At 38.3% G+C, this 24,148-nt stretch overlaps 2 protein-coding genes across 8 annotated transcripts in view; one reads left to right on the forward strand and one right to left on the reverse strand.

The window, feature by feature from the left end:
- p2rx1 (purinergic receptor P2X, ligand-gated ion channel, 1) overlaps nt 1-22,506 on the reverse strand; it is a 34,760-nt gene extending 12,254 nt beyond the window's left edge. Inside the window, exons 1-8 of one of the 5 annotated variants that reach the window (XM_057821595.1) lie at nt 22,243-22,506; nt 18,421-18,565; nt 13,150-13,221; nt 11,104-11,173; nt 7,668-7,755; nt 7,501-7,581; nt 2,295-2,436; nt 640-785 (exon numbers count right to left, since the gene is read on the reverse strand). In XM_057821595.1, coding sequence (XP_057677578.1) covers nt 640-785; nt 2,295-2,436; nt 7,501-7,581; nt 7,668-7,755; nt 11,104-11,173; nt 13,150-13,221; nt 18,421-18,565; nt 22,243-22,379 — 881 coding nt within the window. In that variant the 5' untranslated portion in view covers nt 22,380-22,506. Of the gene's footprint in view, nt 1-639; nt 786-2,294; nt 2,437-7,500; nt 7,582-7,667; nt 7,756-11,103; nt 11,174-13,149; nt 13,222-18,420; nt 18,683-22,242 lie in introns of those variants that run through there. The other 4 variants (XM_057821596.1, XM_057821593.1, XM_057821592.1 and 1 more) reach the window with 4 other exon arrangements.
- The window catches only part of dhx33 (DEAH (Asp-Glu-Ala-His) box polypeptide 33), a 67,862-nt gene that overhangs the window by 10,628 nt on the left and 33,086 nt on the right, over nt 1-24,148 (forward strand). For 2 of the 3 annotated variants that reach the window (XM_057821583.1, XM_057821587.1), the window contains exons 4-5: nt 686-806; nt 18,414-18,650. The gene's annotated coding sequence lies outside the window, so the exon portion shown is untranslated. The remainder of the gene's footprint in view (nt 1-685; nt 807-18,413; nt 18,651-24,148) is intronic. The other variant, XM_057821585.1, reaches the window with a different exon arrangement.

Genomic DNA, 24,148 nt, shown 5'->3' on the forward strand with positions numbered 1-24,148 from the left:
CATTCATTTACGAATGTGATTGCACTTTAGTTTACATATTTAAATGTTCATATATTAAGATTTGAATGAGGCAAAATAAGGTTGTACTGATGTCGGATGTACTGTAATTATTTTCTGTATAAAAATTAATTTGGTGTTCAAAATGTCTTTTTTCAAACTTGACTCTTGAAAAAGAGGGGGTCGTCTTATAATCAGGGCCGTCTTATATTCGGGCCAATACGGTAAATATACAGCAGTCTTAAAAGTCAAAACCACTCATCACAAGTCTTGGTAGATAATTAGATATCTTTACATTTCAAGTAAACTAAGGATTCCACTGTGCTGCTTCTGTTTACACTGGATTGTTTCAGTTTGCAGCACTAGATGCGTTTAACAATTGTTGCAGGTCAGTCTATTTACATTTCAAAATTAAAGTGATTGTGGGAAAGCTTTCTTAATCGATGTTTCGAATTTTCCAAATAATTAAAAACGTATTACGGTACACTGTATCATGGCACATTGGATATTGTGATATAAAATGGCCTATATCGTGATGATTTTTTTTCTCCATATTGCACCGCACTAGTATGAAATTGCATTGAATGGTTTATGCCTCAAATAACAAGCATTCACGTTAAAAAAATAAACCCTCGTACACACCTAAAGTTGTAACCAACTGATGCTCTGGCTTTGTCTTTCTCTGCAGGGTTTCCATACAACCCGTGGAAGTTGTATTTTGGTTTACAGTGTTTTACATCCACATCAAAGTTGCATGTCCAGTCAACCACAATGCCAATGGCTCCTCCCTTTCATAGTAACAACACAAAGTAAGTGTACAGTAAGTGTTATTTTAACAGGATGAATGAAAAGTTACAAGAGCACTCAAAACTTTGGGGAATGGTAAGAAAAAAATAATGAGTGGTGTCAAAATGGTGGCCTGAGGGCTAGACCCAGCCCGCCGTATCACTTTGTGTGGCCCGCAAAAGAAAATCACATCGATTTTATGTTTTTCGCTAAAATAAAATTTGGGTAAATTTTCCGTAGTCCGGAAATCAGAGAGTATTTACTATTTTTGAGGAGGAAATAAGAGCCAACAACTAATAGATTGAATAAATTTTGCCGGCAGCTATGAGCAGTCCCATTTGGATCCTTGTTTGTGAGTAATGAGGGGCTATGCGTGCATGCCAGTCATTTGAGCAAGAGAGAGTTCACTGCTACGCTCAGTTTGGGTTGCTGAATCAATATTACGAAGGGTCGAGAGTTAGATTGTCTTTTGTGTTGTTAGATCCAGTAGGCCTCCGTCAGAGGTGAATAAATGAAGCCAGTTGTATAGTTTGTATTTTTTGTTGATGAGACGTTACTAGTTAGCACAGAGCGCTAAGCTAGTTAGTGATTATGCTAACTATTTCTTAGTAACTGTTTGTCAACCACATACGTAAACCCATTCACATACAGTAACAGCTTAGAGCAGGGGTCTGCAGGTCCGGTCCTTGAGAGCCGCTATCCAGCTGGTTTTCCGTGTCTCCCTCCTTTAACACACCTGAATCAGTATTGTTATTAGGCTCCTGCAGAGCTTGCTGATGAGCTGATCATTTGATTCAGGTGGGTTAAAAGAGGGAGGCATGGAAAACAAGCTGGATAGTGGCTCTCGAGGACCGGACTTGAAGACCCCTGGATTAGAGTCTCCTTTCAACACAAACTCCCATTCAAACTGTAAATTGTCATACAAGAGAATGTGCTTTGAAATTGGATTTGGGTTGTGTTTATGAACAACTGCTTGATACATAAAACTGATTCAATCCAGTCTGCCCCCTCCTCATTAATTTTGTAGTTTAGTTTGTTTAAAGAAAATAAACCCATTTAGACAATTTATTTCAGCGCTTTGCTCACAAGAAAAAAATGTCAATCAGCAGCACTTTTTTTTTTTATTTGTCTGATTTGTGTACCAAGTAATTATTTTTTATTTTATACTCAAAACCTTTATTAACAACTAACCAGTTTTATATACTTAAAATAGTAAAGTTGTAGACGACAGGTAAGTCACGAAGCTGTAATAAAATATCATTTTTGAAGGAAATAGTCATCCATTTTGTCTTCATTGTTATTTACAACCTGCCTAAAACAACCTCAAGATAATTGTGAAGGTAATTGAAAAAAGTTACATAAGATTAATTGTTCAATTAAACATCCGATTAATCGATTATAAAAAATTATCGTTAGTTGAAGCCCTACCTCAGCCAACATATGTCATTTATTGTCATAATGAAATGAGTGCCAGCCTGCCGTTCATATCCAATATTTCATGTTAAACTTACCACTTTGGCAATAGTTTCAAAATTAAAACCAGACTCCTTGACGATGTCTCCTAGTCTGAAGATAGGACACAAAGGAGCATCCCTTGGATTGTGAAGACATTTGCTGATATATGTTGCATCAATTCCCTCCACTAGGTTACTCCTGAAACACAACACAAACATTGGATAACATGTACAGCAGTGGTCCCCAACCTTTTTTTGCATGAACCGGTGTGACATGGTCCTTGTTTTCATGGACCGGCAAGGTGTGGCAGAAAAATACAGTAAATGTACACTAACACGACGGGGCAAAAAAAATCAATGTAATTTACCAGATTCTTAATCAAAATTTTTTAACAGCGGCCTCTCCTGAAACGTGATGGCAAATATGCTTCGTAACAGGCATAATAAGTGCTTCTCCAATCGTGAAAGGTTTCTTAGCTTTAGCATTACAGTTCGCCACGAGGTATGACGCTATCAGTGCATTCACTTTTGTTGATTGGTGGCCTTCACTAATTGTTTTTGTCCTCCGTGCTCACGCTTTTTTGTTTAAAAAATTCTAAAGGCCTATCCATTATGCCAGGGTGCTTCGTCTCTTTGTGCCGAAGCAGCGTTGAAGGCTTCATTGCCTCGTTTGCTAACTTTTGTCCACATGCAGATTTGACTTGCCGTCGGCTCCTCTTCTGACTCGTTTTGTGGCTTTTGGCTTAAAAAGCTGTCCAAAGACGTCTGTTTTTCAGTCATTTTAGCTAGCGTGTGGGCTTGTTGTTTCCAGGAACAAATCTGATGCGCCGACGTCATTATCGACGCAAGCTCACATAGATACAGTGGGGAGAACAGGTATTTGATACACTGCCGATTTTGCGGGTTTTGCCACTTGCAAAGCATGAAGAGGACTGTAATTTGTATCATAAGTTCTCTTCAACTGTGAGGGACGGAATTTAATACAAAAAAACAGAAAATCACGTTGTATGATTTTTAAATAATAAATTTGCATTTAATTGCATGAAGTAAGTATTTCATACATCACAAAAATCGAACTTAATATTTAGTACAGAAACCTTTGCTTGCTATTACAGATACCAAACGTTTCCTGTAGTCCTTGACAAGGTTTGCACACACTGCAGCAGGGATTTTGGCCCAGTTCTCCATGCAGATCTTCTCCAGAGCCTTCAGGTTTCGGGGCTGCTGCCGGGCAACACGGACTTTCAGCTCCCTCCATAGATTTTCTATCGGGTTCAGATCTGGTGACTGGCTAGTCCACTCTAGGACCTTGAGATGCTTCTTACAGAGCCACTCTTTAGTTGCCTTGGCAGTGTGCTTTGGGTCTTTCTTTGTCATGCTGGAAGACCCAGCCACGACCCATCTTCAGGGCTCCCACTGAAGGAAGGAGGTTGTCAGCCAAGATCTGGCGATACATAGCCCCATCCATCCTCCCCTCAATACGGTGCAGTCGTCCTGTACCCTTGGCAGAGAAGCAGCCCCAAAAAATGATGTTTCCTCCTCCATGTTTCACGGTTGGGATGGTGTTCTTGGGGTTGTACTCGTCCTTCTTTTTCCTCCAAACATGACGAGCCGAGTTTAGACCAAAAAGTTCAATTTTGGTCTCATCCGACCACATGACCTTCTCCCATTGCTCCTCTGGATCATCCAGATGGTCAGTGGCAAACTTCAGACGTGTCTGGACATGCACTGGCTTCAGCAGCGGGACCTTGCGTGCGCTGTAGGATCCATGCCGGCGTAATGTGTTTCCGATGGTTTTCTTCGAGACTGTGGTTCCAGCTCTCTTCAGGTCATTGACCAGGTCCTGCCGTGTAGTTCTGGGCTGATCCCTCACCTTCCTCATGATGAGTGATGCCCCACGAGGTGAGATCTTGCGTGGAGCCCCAGAACAAGGCAGATTGACCGTCAACTTGAACTTTTCCATTTTCTAATAATCGCTCCAACAGTTGTTACCTTCTCACCAAGCTGCTTGCTTATTTTCCTGTAGCCCATCCCAGCCTTGTGCAGGTCTATTATTTTATCCCTGATGTCCTTACACAGCTCTTTGGTCTTGGCCATTGTGGAGAGGTTGGAGTTAGTTTGTTTGAGCATGTGAACAGGTGTCTTTTATACAGGTAACAAGTTCAAACAGCTGCAGTTACTTCCGGTAATGAGTGGAGAACAGGAGGGGTTCTTAAAAAAGAACTAAGAGCCGAAATATTTACTAGTTGGTAATGTATCAAATACTTATTTCATGCAGTTAAATACAAATTTATTATTTAAAAATTATACAATGTGATTTTCTGGATTTTTGTATTAGATTCCGTCCCTCAGAGTTGAAGAGAACTTATGATACAAATTACAGACCTCTACATGGCTTGCAAGTGGGAAAACCAGCAAAATCGGCAGTGTATCAAATACTTGTTCTCCCCACTGTACGTTTGTACACTTTACAATAAGGGTCCAAAAAACATTCAGTAATGGTTAATTAAGGTTAAGTAATACTTATGAGGTACATTCACGTGAAATAATACCATACTTAAGGTTAGGTTACAATATATAATATATATAACACATTACTTAACATTAACATTAACTTTCACAGTTCGCTGCTTGCCTTTGCCGCGTACAGACACACTCTGAAGCACTCTCTTATCTTAACCGATAAGCGCTCAGGGCCAGCAAGCTCGACTCTCAGTATGGCTCCAAAGAATTTGAAACCTGGAGACTTGGATGAAATAAAATCCTCCATACAGAAGTTGGAGGTCACCTTGACTGGCTTGATTCAAAACTAGAATCAGGAAATCGTCAGAGAGCTCCATTTAATTCGCGCTGAAAACGAGAAGCTCAAGCAGGCGGTCGAGGAGAGAGATGTTCGCATCAAGAAGCTGGAAATTTTGGCTGACGATCTCAACCAGTGCCGATGCGCAAATGACCTCATCATTTCTGGATTACAACTGACGCCTGGCTCAGGGGACACAGTGGCGCAACTGGCAATTGCTAAGCTGAAACAGTATGGAATAAACATGGAACCGCGGGATATCCATCGCTGCCTTCTGCTCCCATCTGGGGGGAGAGGACCGGCGACGGTGCTCATGAAGCTGGCAGACCACAAGACCAAGACTGCCCTGCTTAACCAGCGCCGCCACCTGAAAGGGTCGAAGATTTTTTTGAATGACAATTTAACTCGCCGAAATGCAGAAATTGCAAGAAAAGCACGTCAACTCAAGAAAGCTGGGAAAATAGCCAACACCTGGGTCTCGGATTGCAGGATCCTTGTCAAGACGCAGGATATAAAGATTAGAGCTATTACGAGTCTTGACCAACTTACTACAATAGCTGGATCACTGTAAATACTACATAGCCGACCAGTATAACAACTCGTGGATGTGGACGGTAGCTGAAACTTATCAACGGCAGGAGTTACAAGAATCTTGAACACATTAAGGCTTATCTACTAAAGACAACAAAGGCTCTGACTTTAATTTGCACGGATATAACATGACACAAAAGTATCGGGCATCTAAGGGGGGAGGGGGTGTAGCAATTATGATTGACAATCTCCTGGAATGTATTACAATTGAACTCCTAATCCCCAATTGTAAAAACATAATTATCTGCTGTGTCTACCGAGCTCCTGATTCAAATGTCTAATTTACTGAGTATATGAACGAATAATAAGCATGTTTTTGTTGTGGAGACATTAATCTTGGGATAAAATATGTACAGCATGTTGTTTGATTTTCTCATACATTCATGTCTGATGAAACTGTTACAGTGACCTTGTGTGCGCCAATTGTTGCCACCATGTCCACCTCAGCAATGTATCCTTTTAAGAGACTTATAAGAAAAGCATTTTGAGTCGCTACTCACACCAGCTGTGATAACATGTCGCACACATAGCCACAACAAAATGTTCCACAGCAAACAGACGCAAAAATGTCAGCGACATGACAAAGTCATAACCTTGTACGCCCTAAAATTAATCGAGCTGCTTGATTGTTGACTGTGTTATTCTACAGTTTTGATCTATGTTCCATGCCTGAATGTGCGTCTTTAGTTGTATGGGGGACGGGAAACTGATAAGCATGTGCTTCATCTCGTCAGCCTTTGTCGTCTTCTTCGGTTTCTTCGGGCAAATCATATCACATTTTGTAATTGTCAATGATTGTCAATGATACCGATGATGATGACAATAAAAAAATTCCATAAATAATTCACATATACATTAGTGCATTAATAAATAATTATTAGCGTATACTGGTATTATTAAGTGATTATGTTATTTTAAAATGAAAAACATTGCTCTGTGAGTCCTTGGGTGCCGCTAACCTAACCTTAAGTATGGCATTATTTCAAGTGAACGTACCTCATAAGTATTACTTAACCTTAATTAACCATTACTGAATGTTTTTGGACCCTTATTGTAAAGTATAGCACATGTGTCCCTTAACTAAGAAATTACAAATGCTTAAGCCCCCCCCCCCAAACCTTAAACCCTAACCCTACAGTATATAGGCCTATATATATATATATATATATATATTTTTTTTTTTTTTAACCAAACCATTAGTTACTGTCTGGTTTAAATTATGCATTAGCTAATGCATTAACTCATGTTAATTAATATTTTGACAAATGTTAGATAAGCAATTCTATTAATTGTTGTAATGTTACTTAAACATTAGTTATTGTCTAAAAATGCATTAAGTAATGTTAATTAAGGGAACCTTATTGTAAAGTGTTACCATTATATCTATTGACTAATCCGAGCAAAACAACCGGAGGTAACCCGTCCGCCATTGCTGAGGTGTACCACCTGAGGCATACAGCCAGCAACAAGCAGCTAACATTACTGTTTACGTTGACTGACGCTGGGCTGCTGCTGAGGTGTGTAAACACCCCAGTAATGGGAGTCACCACTAGAGGGAAATGTCCACATACCTTGACTCGGGCAAGTCAATAGAGTAGGCAGGCTGATTGGTGTGGCAATAAGCGCAGGGCAGAATGCGGCTGTGCGGCCCAGTGGCATATGCGCCACGGACCGGTAACGGTCCCCGGCCTGGTGGTTGGGGACTACCGATGTACAGTATATTTCAGATTATGGCATTTTTATCTCACTGGCTGCATTGACTGCCATAATCATCCATTTGAACTGGGAGGCTGGCAGCTCATGAACATTTGTTCCTTGACTGCCAGACTCCCAGTCCCACACCTTGTCTAGACTTTTTTTTTTTTTTTTTACCTAGATACACCAAATATGGGAAATGTTACAGAATTCTTGATGAAGAGTGTGTAGTTCTCTGCAGACATCAACAGAGGGGGGCTGGACATAAAAAAGAAAATATATCAATTCTATTTTTTTTTTTTTTCAAACTCACTTAACTGAATTATAGTAACAACTGCTCTTACTCTGGTATGTTGTGATCATTCTCAATAGGGCACCAAGCAAGAACCTCGCAGGTCTTTGTTGAATTATCACACACGCCAGTCATGTGTCCTTGAAAGAGAAGCACAGTATAGAATCCATCTGCGGCGCTAACACGGCACATTTTCCTTCGAGCAGAGTAAGGGAAGGAAAAAAAACACGCCACTCCAAACATTTTCTGCTTCCACTAGTAAGCTACTTATCTTGAATTAGCATCAACAGCAGCAAGCAAGATGTGAAGCAAAGCAGTTGCTGAATTTGCCGTTTCTCTTATCTCTCTCGTTGATGTGATTTCCCTTTCCATACCATGGATGAGTTCACAGACAGTGTCCTAGAAGGCATTTGGTCACTCAGAACAAGCCAATTCCACTACAACCCCCCATCTTCCTGCGAGTTATAGTGAGATGGCAACGCTTTGAGTGGCACCTGGAGATAAACTTGACTGATACACTCATCAAGCGAGGTTTAACTTTTTTATGCGGGATCATGCAGAGGACATGGACAATTAAATATTGAAAAATGGAGGACAAGAAATGTAGATTTGGGGCCTATTAAAGGAACTCTTAAATGCATTCTTTGTTGTTGTCCCCCAATTTCAGATGAAATGAAGCACTAACATTTACCCTGTCTCGCATACTGTATAATGGCGGACACAAGCTATTTCAGAGGTGTCAAACTGGCAGTCCAGGGGCCAGATCCAGCCCACCGCATCATTTTGTGTGGCCCATGAAAATAAATCATGTGCACTGACTTCCTTTTTTGTGCCAAAATAAAATTTATGTAAAATTTCCGTCGTGCAGAAATCAAAGAGTATCGACTGCCCTCCCCTTTTTAAGGATATAAATAAAAATAAAAATGTAAACAATAAATAAAATATTTACGGTTTTATTCTGTTTAATGAAAATCAAAAAATGAAATGTATCTTTTTTTGCTTCTTAGTAATTTTAAAGACATAAAATATAAAAATGAAAACTAAATTAACATTTATCCTTTATTTTAAATAAAAATAAATAAAATCGAAACAAATAAAAAGAAAATATTTACAGTTTTCCACACTTTTTTAAGGGAAATAGAAATAATAAAAATGAATTAGGAAAATGTTGTTAAGAGGCAACAATGGCTCTGTATATATACCATATATATATTAGGGATGTACCGAAAGCACAATTCTTGGCTGAAACAAAAAAACAAATATTGGAAACAATTGTACAATAAACAATAATTCACATTTATGCAATTAAAATTTTTTTTTTTTTTATTATTATTATTATTGTTATTTTCATAATTGTTATTTTCCGATTAATCCCCTTAGCCCTTTTTTAAACCCCCCACCTTTTTTTTTTTTTTTTTTTAAATGATCAGGCAGAAATAAATCTGGTCCCTTCTCACAAGTACACAAACATCCTCCAAAATGTTCTACGACCCCTGAGGCTCCAGATATTTTGCTTGAAAGGTGCCAAATGAAACCCATTGGGAGGATGCGTTACCAGCAGCAGTGAGCATTTTGTGGCAAACTCTGAGCGCGTCCTATAGCTGAGGTGCCGGCAACGTTGTAGAATAAAAATGTAACAAAAAGAGGAAGTGCTCGTGCAATAAAAATTATTGTACTAAACCACAACAAATACACATGAATGCATTAAAATACTACTTTATTTTTATACTACTCGCTTGATTAAACTACTCACGCACGGGCTCAAATGCACTGTACTCAATGCGGTGCGGGACTAGAAGCAACGTTGCTTCTCGTGTCGGCACGGAGAATGGGAATCTGAGTATCTTTATAGGCTGAGTAGTTTATTTGATTCATATAGGGGTTTGGTGTACTCACATTATGGTTGGTTTATATTGTGTTGTTTATTTATAGAAAGCAGCTGGAAAGAAACGGGTTTTGACGGGGGACAAAGAAGAAAGGAGAGAAGATTAGGAGGGATAATGATTTAAAACATCTCCAAATATACATGCTACCTAATGCAGTGGTACCTCTACATACGAAATTAATTTGTTCCAGGACCTTGTTTGTAAATCGAAATGGTGGTATGTCAAGCAGGATTTTCCCATAAGAATACATTATAATTCCATTAATTTGTTTCACAGCTCAAAAACAGACACTAAATCTTTAATAATGCTGCTGGTGCACAGAGCAAAACAAATAAATTATGAATGTAATCGGAATAATAATGTAATAATGTAACAGGTTGTAATGTGGCGGATGTGTTTTGCGTGGTGTACCTGAATGCACCGCGTGGCTGACTTGACAGAGTGGGAGAGGACATTTTACTTTCACTTTGTTCAGCTGCAGCGGACAGTAGGCATGTTGTGTTGCACAAGTTCTGAAATAAATGAGTAAAAACCTTACGAAGCTGGCGATTTTTAATAATAATTGTCACCTTGCTAGACTGGCGAACAGAGGTCGGAAGAGGACCATCGAGATCGTAGACATTCTACGGCCGTATTCTCGAGCCAGTTCACGGACGGTGCACCACGCTCATATCATTTCCATCTTCATTTCAATAAATAAGCCTCACCTTTTTCCTTTTTTTCACCACCTGCACTAACATTCTTGGAACCCATGTTTGTTTCTCTCACAAGAAAATCCGCTGTGCGTCCGTCTTGCGGGAAAGCAAAGAAACTACGGCGCTCTCATAAATCGTCACATTTCGAGAATATCGTCAGATGTAGAAACAAATGGTGAGTCAAATTTTAAGTTGGATGTCGAAAAGATCGTGTGTCGAAGCGGTCGTATGTCGAGGTATTGCTGTACGAGTAGCGTTGCGGTTTTCGTTTTACTGAAGGGACACGATGTGGGGAATGGATACTTAATAAGAGAGGAAAAGGGCAAGATAGGAAAAAATAAAAGTGTATTAAGTGGCAAACAGTTTATTGGTGATTAAAATTAATGACTTTTCATTATCTAATCAGTTTTCCAATAAGCCCTAGTTTACCTGTCATTACCTGCCGAATGTTCATTGGACTTGAAAATATTTATATGGGTTGGGAAGGAAACGTGAACTACAATGTGGCACACGACAAAGTCGAGTTGGCACCCCTGCTTTATCTGTTTGCTTAAGGTAAATAATATGCTTGAATAAGAAGCAAGACAAGATAGAAACTTACACATTGTCTAGTGGCAAGAACTAAAGAGGAATGAAATGCCAATGTTTGCCGTTGATGAGTCAATTGCGTATGACTTCATCTTATAGCAGTTGTCATTAGCCAAAGCCCATTTTGCAAACACTTTATTTCACCCGTCATGTAACCATCCAGAGGTCTTAAAAGGCTTTGAGAAGTTTGACAAAGGCCATAAGTCTGAAGCTAAGTCAAATACTCGACAATAAGCGGTCTTAGTTTTGCTCCAGAAAGACAGACGGTTATTCAGTGAGGACTGCTGCGGTCACACACTGTCGGGCCGTCAGGATTTACCGTGTCCCGTACGTTTGAAACTCCCTCCTTCACAGTCGGCGTCTGAGCTACAGTTGTGCTTGCCTGGGAGCTGTTGGAAATAATGAACTGGGGTCAGATTTTTGGTCAGAACATGGAAGCTGATGTACAGTGGAAGCTCCAAAGTTAGTTTGTTGGCAAGTTTCAGTCGTGGGTCGTCATTAGCCACTATGCACAGCATTTAAACTGGCTTCTATGTAATTGCTTATTTGCCATTTTTATGCTCAGACCAAGGTAGGAACACAGGGGTGTCAAACTTATTTTTGTCATCGGCCACGTTGTAGCTAAGGTCTCCATTGTATTGGCAGACCTGTTTTTAACTCATTTGTCTGCAATTTACAGTATTGACGTCCAATCTATTTGGACTGGGAGGGGAGAATGAATTTTCGTTCATTCGTCCAACTGCAGGTAAATGATGGCTGCCATGATTAATTGCCATAATTTATTTTGATAATCAATAAACTGTTTCGAGTAGGGCTGTCAAACGATTAAAAATTTTAATCGAGTTAATTACAGCTTAAAAATTAATTAATCATAATTAATTGCAATTCAAACCATCTTTAAAATATGCCATATTTTTCTCTAAATTATTGTTGGAATGGAAAGATAATACACCAGACGGATATATACATTCAACATACTGTACATAAGTACTGTATTTGTTTATTATAACAATAAATCAACAAGATGGCATTAACATTAACATTCTGATAAAGCGATCCATGGATAAAAAGACTTATAGTTCTTAAAAGATAAATATTAGTACAACTTATAGAAATTTTATTTTAAAACCCCTCTTAATATTTTCGTTTTAATAAAATTTGTAAAATTTTCAATCAAAAAATAAACTAGTAGCTCGCCGTTGTTGATGTCAATAATTACACAATATTTAAACCCATAAAATCAGTCGCACCCAAGCGCCAGCAGAGGGCGAAAAAACTCCAAAAAACACAAGTAACAAGTGGCCATGCCACTATACTGTCATTTTAATCTGTTTGTGCGGGGCATGTGCGTTAATTGCGTCAAATATTTTAACGTGATTAATCAAAAAAATTAATTACTGCCCGTTAACGCGATAATTTTGACAGCCCTAGTTTCGAGACATTGTTGCTTTCTAATATTTTTAATAATATATTTTTGCCTTCTTTTATTCCCCATAAAATGGGTGAGAAAATCTGTAAACATTTTTTTATTTTTGGATTTAATTTAAAGAAATAAAGAAAAAACAGTTAATTTATTCATTCCTCTTCTTACCGCTTATCTTCACGTGGGTCACGGGGTTGCTGGAGCCTATCCCAGCTAACAATGAACAGGATGCGGAGAATACTCTGAACTGGTTGCCAGCCAATTGCAGGAAAACAGTAAATATTTTCTTTCTATATGTATTTCGTTTAAAAAAAAAAAGGGAAAAAGAATAGTAAATGTTCTCTGATTCTAGGACAATGGAAATTTTATAGCGTAAAAAGAAGTCGATTTACTTTGTTGGTCCGCACAAAATGATGCGGCAGGCCAGATTTGACCTGTGGGCCGCCAGTTTGACACCACTGCATAAACAGTATGGCACAAAGTATCTTCAAGTCAGTTAAGGAGCCTTTAATTTACCGGGAAAAGTAATGTGCTGCCACCTTGTGGCATCTGTAAGCAAATTCTAACACTGAGTTTGGAGAAATTTGTAAAAAAGTTTTACTCAGTCGCGGAGTTAAATTTACTCTCAGTTACCATTATTGGTTGCAGTCAGTTGTTGTTGTAGCATCACTTTAAAAGCACAGTTGGAGCGTTTAACTTTGGTGTCCCCACTGTAGCATGTAAAAATCATAAGTATGAAATACATACTAATGACTACAGTTAGACATTTCACGACCAAAACAAAAGAAAACATGCTTTCAAGTTGGCACCATTATTATAGCAGAGAAAAACATTTTGGGATGTGTCGCTCTCAGTTTTGTTTTAGTAATAATAGAAACACTTGGAGTGAAGATATGTCTGAGTGGCAAAATGAAGGGGAACAGGGGAGAGTGGGTGACATACCTCAGGACACTTTCCCGTTGTTTGACCTTCAGTTATAATGTAGTTAGTCATCACCACAAACGATGAATCTCCCTGCAGTTTTGATTTAAAAGAAAAATATTTTAACAAAGTATCATAATCGTGGCGTTATAGCCAGATTCAGATAACTGTGCATGCTAGTTTAGGGTTATGGAAACAAATTGGACTTGAAGGGAGGTAAAAAAGGGAGGGAGATACAGTGGTACCACTACATACAAATTTAATTCTTTCCAGGACCTGGGTTGTAAGTCGAAATGGTAGTATGTCAGGTGGAATTTTCCCATAAGAATACATTACAATTCGATTAATTCATTCTACAACCCAAAACCCTATGCTAAATCTGTCATAAATACTGCAGGTACAGTTATAAATAGCAATTACACATAGCAAAACAAATAAAACATAAATAGAAATCGGAATTAGAATAATCTAACAATTTGGGTTCTAATGTGGTGGTTGTGTTTTGCATGCTGTTCCTGAACAGACTGACGAGAAAGTAAGAGAGGTGCGAAAGTTTTTATTCTAGTGTTCTGTTGTTGTCGGCGTCAACTACGGCGGAGAGTATTTGTGTTGTGCTGATGAAGTTGGCGACATCTTTGCCGATGTTACAATAATAATTGTCACCTTGACTTATAAAGAATGACGAACAGAGGTCAGAGGAGGACTTTCGAGATTGTAGACATAAAATGGTATGAAAAAGTATCTGAACCTCTTGGAATTTCTTACATTTCTGCATAAATTCACCATCGAATTTGATCTGATATCTGTCAAAATCACACAGATGTAAAAACAGTATCTGCTTGAACTAAAACCACCCAAACATTTATAGGTTTTCATATTTTAATGAGGATAGCATGCAAACAATGACGGGGGGGGGGATAAGTAAGTGAACCCTCTGCCTAAGTAGACTTAAAGAGCAAATCAAACCTATTTTGACCAAACATTTTAAGTCAGGTGTGTGCCCAATCACTGATGAGTGGTGGATGATGGACACACACCTGGTAAGAAATGTCTTGATGAGAAGCATTGTCTGAAGACCTGCGATCAAGGATTGTTGATTTGTATAAAGCTGGGAAAGGATACAAAACCATCTCTAAAAGTCTGGATGTTCATCAATGGACAGTTAGAGAAGTTGTCAACAAATGGAGAGTTTGGCACTGTTACTTCTCTCCCAAGGAGTGGCCGTCAACCAAAGATGACGTTCAGCGCAAAATACTCGAGGTAAAAAAAACAAAAAACGCTAGAGTTTCTGCAAAAGACTGACAGAAATCACTGGCACAGTCCAATATCTCTATGCACACATCAAATACTAGTATATGTAAAACTATGGCCAATAATGGTGTTCATGTGAGGACTCCAAGGAGGAAGCCACTGCTGTCTAAAAAAAAACATTGTTGTTCGTTTAATGTTCGCAAAAAGGCACTTGGACACTCCACAGAAGTATTGGCAAAAAAAGTTGTGGACTGATGAAACCAAAGTTGAATTGTTTGGGAGTAACACACAACGTCATGTGTGGAGGAAAAATGGAACAGCTCACCAACATCAACACCTCATCCCCACCGTGAAGCATGGTGGAGGGAGCATCATAGTTTGGGGCTGTTTAGCTGCCTAAGGGCCTGGACAACTTGAATAAATTCAAAAGTTCATCAGGATGTTTTGCGGAAAACCCGAGGCCGTCTGTCAGACAGTTGAAGCTATAAAGAGGATGGATGCTGCAACAAGACAATGATCCAAAACACAGAAGTAAATAGACTTCAGAATGGTTTCAGAAGAACAAAATACACGTTCTGGACCGGCCAAGTCAAAGTCCAGACTTAAACCCCATTGAGATGTTATAGCATGACCTAAAGACAGCGATTCATGCCAGACATCCCAGGAATCTGACTGAACTACAGCAGCTTCACAGGAGAATGGGCCAAGATTAGTCCTGATTGATGTGCAGGACTGATCTGCAGCTACAGGAAGCATCTGGTTTAAGTTATTGCTGCCAAAGGGGGGGGGGGGGGGGCACAAAATATTAAATGTGATGGTTCACTTACTTATTTTCCCCCTTCTGTCATTGTTTGCATACTTTCCTCATTAAAATATGAAAACCTATAAATGTTTGGGTGGTTTTAGTTAAAGCAAACAGTTTTTTCATCTATGTGATTTTGATAAAGATCAGATCACATTTGATGGTGATTTTATGTAGAAATTCCAAAAGGTTCAGATACTTTTTCATACCACTGTGTTCCATCATTCATTCATCTCCCGAGCTGTTTATCCTCTCGAGGGTCACGGGGATGATGGAGCCAATCCCAGCTAACTATGGGCAGTAGGCAGGGTACACCCTGAATCAGTTGCCAGCAAATCGCAGGGCACAAGGAGACAACCATTAGTGCACACACTCATATCTAGCGACAATTTAGAGTGTTCGATCATCCTACCCTACCCTATATTCCATCATTTCCATCCTTATTTAAATGCTGTGCGTCACCTTTTTCGTTTTTTCACCACCTGCACTAACCTTTTTGGGACCCATGTTGATTTCTCTCACAAGAAAATCAGCCATGCTGCCGTCTTGCGGCAAAACAATGAAATTGTGACGCTGTTGTAAATCGTCGTATTTCGAGCATGTCGTCATATGTCGAGACAAGTGACGAGTCAAATTTTACATGTCGAAAGGATCGTATGTCGAGGTGTTCGTATGCTGAGGTACCTCTGTATTTATGTTTATAGCTACATTATAAATATAGTTATAAGTTTCGAGAGTTTGAAAATTAAGTGTCTGGTTATTTAAATTGACCAGCTGTGGAGGATTTATTAGAAGGTTGTACAAGGAGCACTACTCCAGCCTTGAGGGGGGACTGTGAGGTAGAATTCAGGAAATCAGACTTTTGCTCAGAATGTTTTATCTTTTAATGGTTGCACACGCTGGATCACTTTGCCAATGGCAGCGAGAGACAGCTTCATCGCTACTTCGTTTAAGACACTGTTGAAAAAATGGCACTTTATACCAGCCATTCCCAGAATGCAAGCTTCGATTCTTTTCACCAAAAATTTGATCTACCTACAATTTTTTACCCTCTTTATTTCTCTCCACCTTACTTTTTAAAGAAGACAATAAGAACAAAGGACAGCGAAAGCTCAAATTAAAAATTTAACCCCTTATAGGCCACTTATTGAACTCAAACATCAGCATTTTAAGCCACTCATCCCAGTTGAAATGAATAGGACGTCTATCATTGTCATTTGCAGTGAGTGAGTTAAAAAAATATTTAATAATTAAATAAAACATTGATTCTATTGCAGTTATTTTTTTATTTAACATGCTCATGAATTGCAAAAGGGGCCACACCTTACAGCAAACAAGATAATCACTGAGTCTTTGTTATTTATTCTCACAGTTAACAGGACGCAGAAACATCATAGGTAAACAGAGAAATACTGTAAATTCGGCCGAGCCCTTTTCGTTGGCTGTTTGCTATGTACTTTACAGGAAGAGCACAAAGACACCTTGACATGAACCTGAATCTCTGCTGGCCATCTTATTTGTCTTGTTGATTACACCCATCATGAAGTCAAGCCAACAATGTTATAAAAAAATATAGTTAACCTTGAACTTTGTCACCATTTGGTTGCCGTACAGATTTTTATTTAGTCTTGGAGCTAATCGTTTCGATGTTTTTTATACCGTCTCAGCTTGATGTTGATGGTCTATGACAGTTTGATTTATGGCGTCAAGGACAACTTGAGGAGCTGACCCACATTGACAATGAGTCAGTGTTGTTTTTGGCAGCCATTTTAATTTTTGTCTTAGTCTTAATCTTTTGGACGATAATACTTATTAGTCTTAGTCATATTTTTGTCATCTCAAAATGTTTTTGTCTTCGTCAACAAAAACCCGTCTAGTTTTAGTCAACGTTTACTAAAAATGTTTTTGTCTGTAAAATGAAAGAATTGTACTCCAAAAGTAAATAAAAACGGGTTTCCAACTATTTCGAATTAACATTGACAAATGAGCACACATTGTAGCGTCTATATACTGTATGAGGACAACGCTAACTTGGTGGTAATACACACACAGCAGAAAAACTGTACATTATTTTCAATTAATTATACTAGTAGTGCAAGGATTATTCGATTAACTCGAGTAATTCGAATAGAAAAAAAAGATTCGAATTCAAATTTGCTGCTTCGAGTATTCGTTTAATCAAAGTGATGTTGTAACAGTTTGTTTTGGAAGTGTTTGAATTCAGTTTTATCGATTTGGGTAGATACACTGCCCTCTAGTGGCAACAGTGAATACGACATAACTCATTTCACATGGCTGAATCCAGCTGCTCCCTGTTAAGACAAAAGAAGCTAAGTTTTTGTTTGAGTTAATGTTTATTTTAATGCATTTGTAATTTAGTTTATATGTATAATTAGCCGTTTTTTGTCGGCAATATGTGTTTGAACCAAAATAAAGAAAAATTTAGCATTTTATAGCATTTAAGCTAGCTGACTTTTGTTACGCAAGTTATTGTTCTTTTGTTGTAATTAGATCAGCATTTATTAATTTTTTTATAATGTTTGAGGCTCAGCTAAGGTATTTTAATTTTTTTTGTACCTTATCCGATTACTCGATTATTCGAACTAACTAGTTCATCATTAATCAACTACAAAAACAATCTAAAGTTACAGCCGTGAATTATACCGACTTGGGCGCCACGAACTGTAAGTAAAAAAAAAAGTTTTACACTCGCCGTTAGCATTAGCCTAACGCTAACGCAAACATGAATGCTATGCTAATACTATGAGTCAAGTTTAGCGTGTGATGATCACTCAGCACAGATCTTTAAAGGCTAAAGCGACATTGTATATTCTTTCTGGCCAAGAAAACAAATCTTACTGTGTGTGCAAGTCTGCGTGGTAAGTCAGGAAGCGGGGGTGCAGCACTTCATGAGTGACACAACCGGACACTGCTACGATGCATGCTAACTACACACAATGTTACACATTGTGAACATGTGACAGAAACTATAGTGCATTTTCGTCTCGTCAGACGAAAACTGGCATTAGTTTCGTTAATGTTTTAGTCTCCCAAAACACGTTTTTAGCTCATTATCGTCATAGAAAAAAGTGTTGGTTGACGAAATGTTTTCGTTATCGGCGTAGTTTACAAAACAACACTGCTATGAGTCAAACAATAGTGACCAAGTAATTCCTTGAGTTACGTTGATGTGATAATCAGTCTTTATTATTGTTGCATGTGTGAATCCCAGAACCAACCTGTGGTGGAAAGACATAGTCGGCCACATCCCACACTCTCTCCTTTCCGGTCACATTGGTGTAGCCCACTCCTTTCATTTTGGTGAAGACTGAGCTGACGGCCGTGTCTGTGGACTGGTAGCCTTTCTCGTAGATGAACACCCACCTGCCCGGGACGCAAGATACAATGGGTCAGGGCTGTCATCACCTCAGACTCCAGCTACACCCTTGCCAAGCATCTGAATCCACAGGCAAGGACATGTACTGTATTTTGTTGATGTAGACATGCAACACTGCTATTTCACCATGCCGATAGCACACCTCACACACAAGTGATCCATTGGAGTTATGAACTTGTCATGAACTTTTACTTTAAATGTCATGATAGATTTATTATTTGTGTACTCATATGGCACATGAACAGCTATCTCATACAGTGAGGGCATTTTCTATCGACAAAATACTATTTAGACTCTAAATACTATTTAGTCTACGGAAAAGGGTTAAAACAGCAATCACCACTGAAATGAAGGACGCGATGGACAAATCAATTTGTCAGTGTATGAAGCCACAATCTGGTTAACTTTCTTAAATATCTGACACAGCAGTGGTGCAGAAAATATGATGAATCAACTTAAATGATTTTTTAAAAATATTTATAATAGTGGAATGTCCCGATCTGATCATGTGATCGGAAATCGGGCCGATCACGCCATTTTTTTTAGAGGATTAGAATCAGGTGAAAGGAAGCAAGTTTTTAATTTAAAATAAAATATGTGTTTTTCTGCTTTATGCTCGTTCAGCATCTCAGTCTCCCTCCTGCTGCTTCTTTCGGTTAGCAGTGCAGCTGCAGTTTGCTCGTTAAAGTCAACAATTACAATTACACATTATAGCTCTAAAATGTGTTACTTTGACAATCTGGGTTCAAACAAAAAACAAACAAACCTTTTTTCTATTGAACAGAATTTTTATTTTTCAAAAGATATTAGCAAATTGGAACATAAGTAGAATTAATTAAAAATTAATTATTAATTAATTAAATTAAACAATTAAAATATAGTATATATTCTAAATAAAATTAAAATAAATGCAGTCCTTTAGATGAGCCTAAACCCACAGTCACAGCTCAACATTATTACCATCAGAACAAAAATAATTATTTTCCATTAAAAACACGTATGTATGACTTGTATCATGTTCATTTTCCAAGATGACAATGCATCATGCCACAGAGTTAAAACTGTTAAAGCATTCATTGGAGAAAGACTCATCCAGTCAATGTCATGGCCTGCAAATAGCCCAGATCTCAACCCTATTGAAAAGCTGTGGTGAAAATGGAAAAAAATGGTCCACAGCAAGGCTCCGACCTGCAAGGATGATCTGGCAACTGCAATCAAAGAGAGTTGGCACCCAATTGATTGTTATTTCTTTGTTTGTTTCTCATGATTCAATTTTTTTTTCCTCAGAATGGAGTGATTCCATATATATTTCCCTGCACTTGCTCTATAAAAGTAACATTTACTGACCACCCCAATATTTTTTATTTATTTGTTTTAGTTTTTCCGAATGCTAAAGAGTTGCCCTTTTGAACTAATTCATTATTTTTTCAAGCTTTTTATCAGAGTTTGTTCTACATGATAAAATGTCTGAGTGAGTGCTCGTCCGAGACTGGTGATTTCATACTTTTTGCTCGGGGTTGTGTATAACATTAAAGATTGATCAAATTTCTTCATCTTTCCCAGGCAAAAACTGATTGAACGTCTAGCAAAATCAATGGCAGCCAAAAGTTAAAGGAGTGTCCTGATCGTCATGGTTTTAAATGGAAGTAGTAGGTAGTGCAAATGTGGTAGTACGCTAGTATGCAGTATTTGTGCACACAGTACAGCGGTTAATCTTCTCTATACTGTGTGTGACAAGTAGAACAGTCTTGACTAAGATATTGTGCACGCCAAAAACAAAAAACTTAATGGTTAAATCGAATTATGTTTATATTTAGGAGCAATGAGGGAAGTAGAGCACATTGATAAAGAAATGAAAGCTCCGAAAAAGCATGGAAAATGGAAGTCCAACATTGAAAGTGAGATCTGTATCTGTCACGGCAGAAAGCAGGCCTCATATGCTGAGAGGGCTTTTCTCTCTGCACGCTGCGCTGCCGCGATTACACTCCATTGTTTTAAACATCACCATCTGTCCAGCACCTCAAACAATGTATTGTCATTTTTTGTCACTTGGAACGTGACATTGGGGTAATTAATGAGACATTTATCTTTAAGGTTGTTTTGGGTTTTTTTACTTTTGGTTTCATCCATGGAGATTGTTTTCGGTTGAAACACTTTTCCTTTTCATGTCGTATTTTATGGAAGATTTATGCAAAGCACTGTCTGGTGTGCGTGCGTTTTCTATTCTAATCTATTGAATTGTCGTGCACACAGGGAGGAGGAGTGCTCGGGCCTCACTGAAGGATTTCTATGCTTTTTCTCGTCACTAAAAAGAATGCATAGCTATAGAAATTAAATCTAAATTTAGACTAAATTAAAAGACAATCAGTAGTTCACTGATCCCAAATGACAGCATCCTAATTAGACTCGTAATCACATGGAGAAACCCTGATATAATTACAAGCGAGATGAGTTAAATGTTGGAAAGGCACAGCAATGTACAGTGCAAAATATGAATCCAATGTAAAACTCACCTCTACTGCTTCCATTAGATGGATTACAAAAAAAAAAATCACAGAGGGGGGATGATATGAGCAACTTTAGTTGTAACAATGGCACACGTGGTAATACAGTAATTAAAAAAATGAATATGATATCACCAATTTCAATCTGATTTGAAATATCTGCATTAAGAGTGGCTTTGGTGCAATTGCTCACATATGACAACAACAGACATATAGTCCTTATCCTCTTTGAAGAATGACTTTTATCCTCTAAAACGATTGGAATGCAATTTCTGAATTTTTCCATTTTTAAATGGCTGGAAATGATGTTTTCATTCATTGAAATTGGGGAAGCTGATTTGTGAGTGTTTTGAGTATGCACGTAGTTAAGGAATAAATTGAAATAATATCTCAAGGTACCACTGCATATGTTTGAAAGCCGGATAAGCATGTCTTGAAATCAACAGATTTTACTTTTTTTTTGTCGTTGCTTTTAAGAACATTTGAATTCCAATGTAAAATATTTAAACATTAAAATAGCTTATTAATAACTTGTGCACAACAAAAACATCTAACACTTTTGCCAAATTTATCATATCCGGTTAAAATAAACCTATTCAATAAATCTAATGTTAACTCAGAATTTGGCCAAGGCTTACAAATCTCTTGTCTAAACTGAAGGTCGTGTCATCATGTCACTGATCACCCACAAAAAGAATCAAACTAACACTTCTCTGCTGCTGTTTGGCAGGGAATTGGGCAGCTGTTGATTTTTATCTATGCTAGCATATGTCCCAGCCTGTTCATCAAACACAATTCCTCGGGTTCTTCTTCGGGTTTAGACGTACACATGCTTAGGCGCACACACATTCACGAGCAAGGAACCCAAACAACAATAACGCAAAGGAACACGCAGTCCTGTAAATAGGCCAGGGGCCATTTAGTGTAGTCTGGGTGTCAATGAACAAACGATGTATGTTTTTCTCATCTCCATACCTTTCGCCTTTTTACAATTGTCAAATCAAATTCCTTATCTAATTGGCCACTTTCCCAGTTCAAATGAATTGGAGAAACTCTGTTGGAATTCAGGAGGTCAGGCAGAGAGGTCATTCCCAAAAACATCTCATACATGCTGGATAATGCAATCTTTTGGATTGAAAACCAAGACATTCAAGTCTTACCCGATGATGTAAGCCAAGACCCCTAGCTGGATGAGGCGGCACACCACTCCCACTCTCCTGTTCCTGACCAGCACCTGGCGTGGGGTCTCATACTCAAAGAAGAAGTCAGAAAGGGCGTTGGTGACTTGGCTCTTCATTTTAAGGTGGATGACCCCACTGAGAAGTACTTCCTTTCCTCCTGGGCTCCTTCCTCTCAGCAGCAGCGGAGGTCTTCTCCCTTCTGCCTACTCTCGTCTCTCAAAGAACGTCAGAAGTGCTTCAGGAGAAGTCTAGACTTCCTCTCTCTCGCGCTCTCCCTTGCTTTCTCTTTCTCCCGCCCTCCCTGACGCTCTCTTTTGCCCCTCCAGCCTCTGGATCTTTGCATTCATTCACTTCTGTATATGTATTTTATTATGTGTGTGAGACTGTCACACATTCAACTATTGCTGATTTAAGATGAAGTCTGAATTACTAAAAGAGCTCAAACAGATTCAAAGTTGGCATTAAAATGTTAAAGAAACAAATTACTAAATGCGTAATAACAACTATATAGTAGAAAATGCAACTTCCTATTACATGGTTTATGCGGGTCATTAAAAAGAATTAAAAGTCATTAAATGTCAAAATTCAAGCCTTAAAAAGTTTTAAACCAAATTTTCGAGGCATTACAAATTAATAAAACACCATTTGAATTCAAATGCAAAAAAGCCTTAAAAAGTTTTAAACCAAATGTTCGAGGCATTACAAAGTAATAAAACAGACCATTTGAATTCAAATGCAAAAATTAAGTGAATAATAAATGACTGAATAAAAATTATTATTACATACAGTACCTCATTCACTGTAATGAAGCTGTGTGCCTTTGTTGTTATTTTGAGCCAGAAGCATTGTGTGAGCCATATGTGATATGGCAGTCCTTATTGGCACTTTGCATTTGCTTCAAAAAACTAACGTTTGCACTATTTTGATTCCAACAAAATAGTTGTGTATATGTAGGTAAAGGTATGTAGGCACTTTTTCACATAACTTTTCCTTCTCTCCATTATTTTTCACAGAATGTCTATTGGAAAACTTCAAAGTTGTTACATTTATCATTATTAAAGTGTCCAGTGGGGCACCACAATACAATAAGCCCTAATATGTCAAGTCCACGACTGCATACAGTCATGGACGAAATTATTGGCACCTCTGGAATTTTTCCAGAAAATACACAATTTCTCCCAGACATTAATGCAATGGCGTACCCCAAGCAACATGTCACTTTTGCTCATTAATATTCATGACCTTAGCAATTGTTGCTAGGTGGATAAACTTCCCGTTTGTCCCTAATAGTAACTGCATGGAAATAGCGTATGAAAGAGATGTTTACTGAGCTAAACCTACCAATTCTGTCCGAAAATCATGTCCCTGGTGTCAAATTCACTGGTAAAGATGTGTAAGAACGTACAAATGTTCAGTTAAAGAGATGGCTTGAGTGTCGAAGGCTGAAAAAGACAGGAAAAAGAGTCGACCTGATCCAGAGTTAGTTTTTTTATCGACACCTTTTTCTCGTGTGCATTGCCTTACGCCACTGACAATGACATTCTCCTGTTTCAACAATCTATCATTTACCACCATATGCCCTGTCTTTCTTATATCTTATATCCTCTGGTTGTCTTACGTCTCTGACCGTTCTTGGGGGCAACTTACATTGTTATTTTTGCGTAGCGATCGCAAATGCTACTCAGTGACAGCCAATAAACAATTTTAATGTTTTCATTAATACCAAATCTTAATTCTATAATTTATTTACCTCACCCTTACTAAAGTTGTTTTTTTTTACAACAGAAAAGGTAACAGTGGCAGTCAGATACCATTATAATTTTTTTCAGGTCATTCATTGTCAGACAGAAGCAGCACGGCAAAACGTCAAGCTGAAAAGTGAAAA

The sequence above is a fragment of the Corythoichthys intestinalis genome, chromosome 18, assembly GCF_030265065.1.
Source record: "Corythoichthys intestinalis isolate RoL2023-P3 chromosome 18, ASM3026506v1, whole genome shotgun sequence".
Classification (NCBI taxonomy): Eukaryota; Metazoa; Chordata; class Actinopteri; order Syngnathiformes; family Syngnathidae; genus Corythoichthys; species Corythoichthys intestinalis.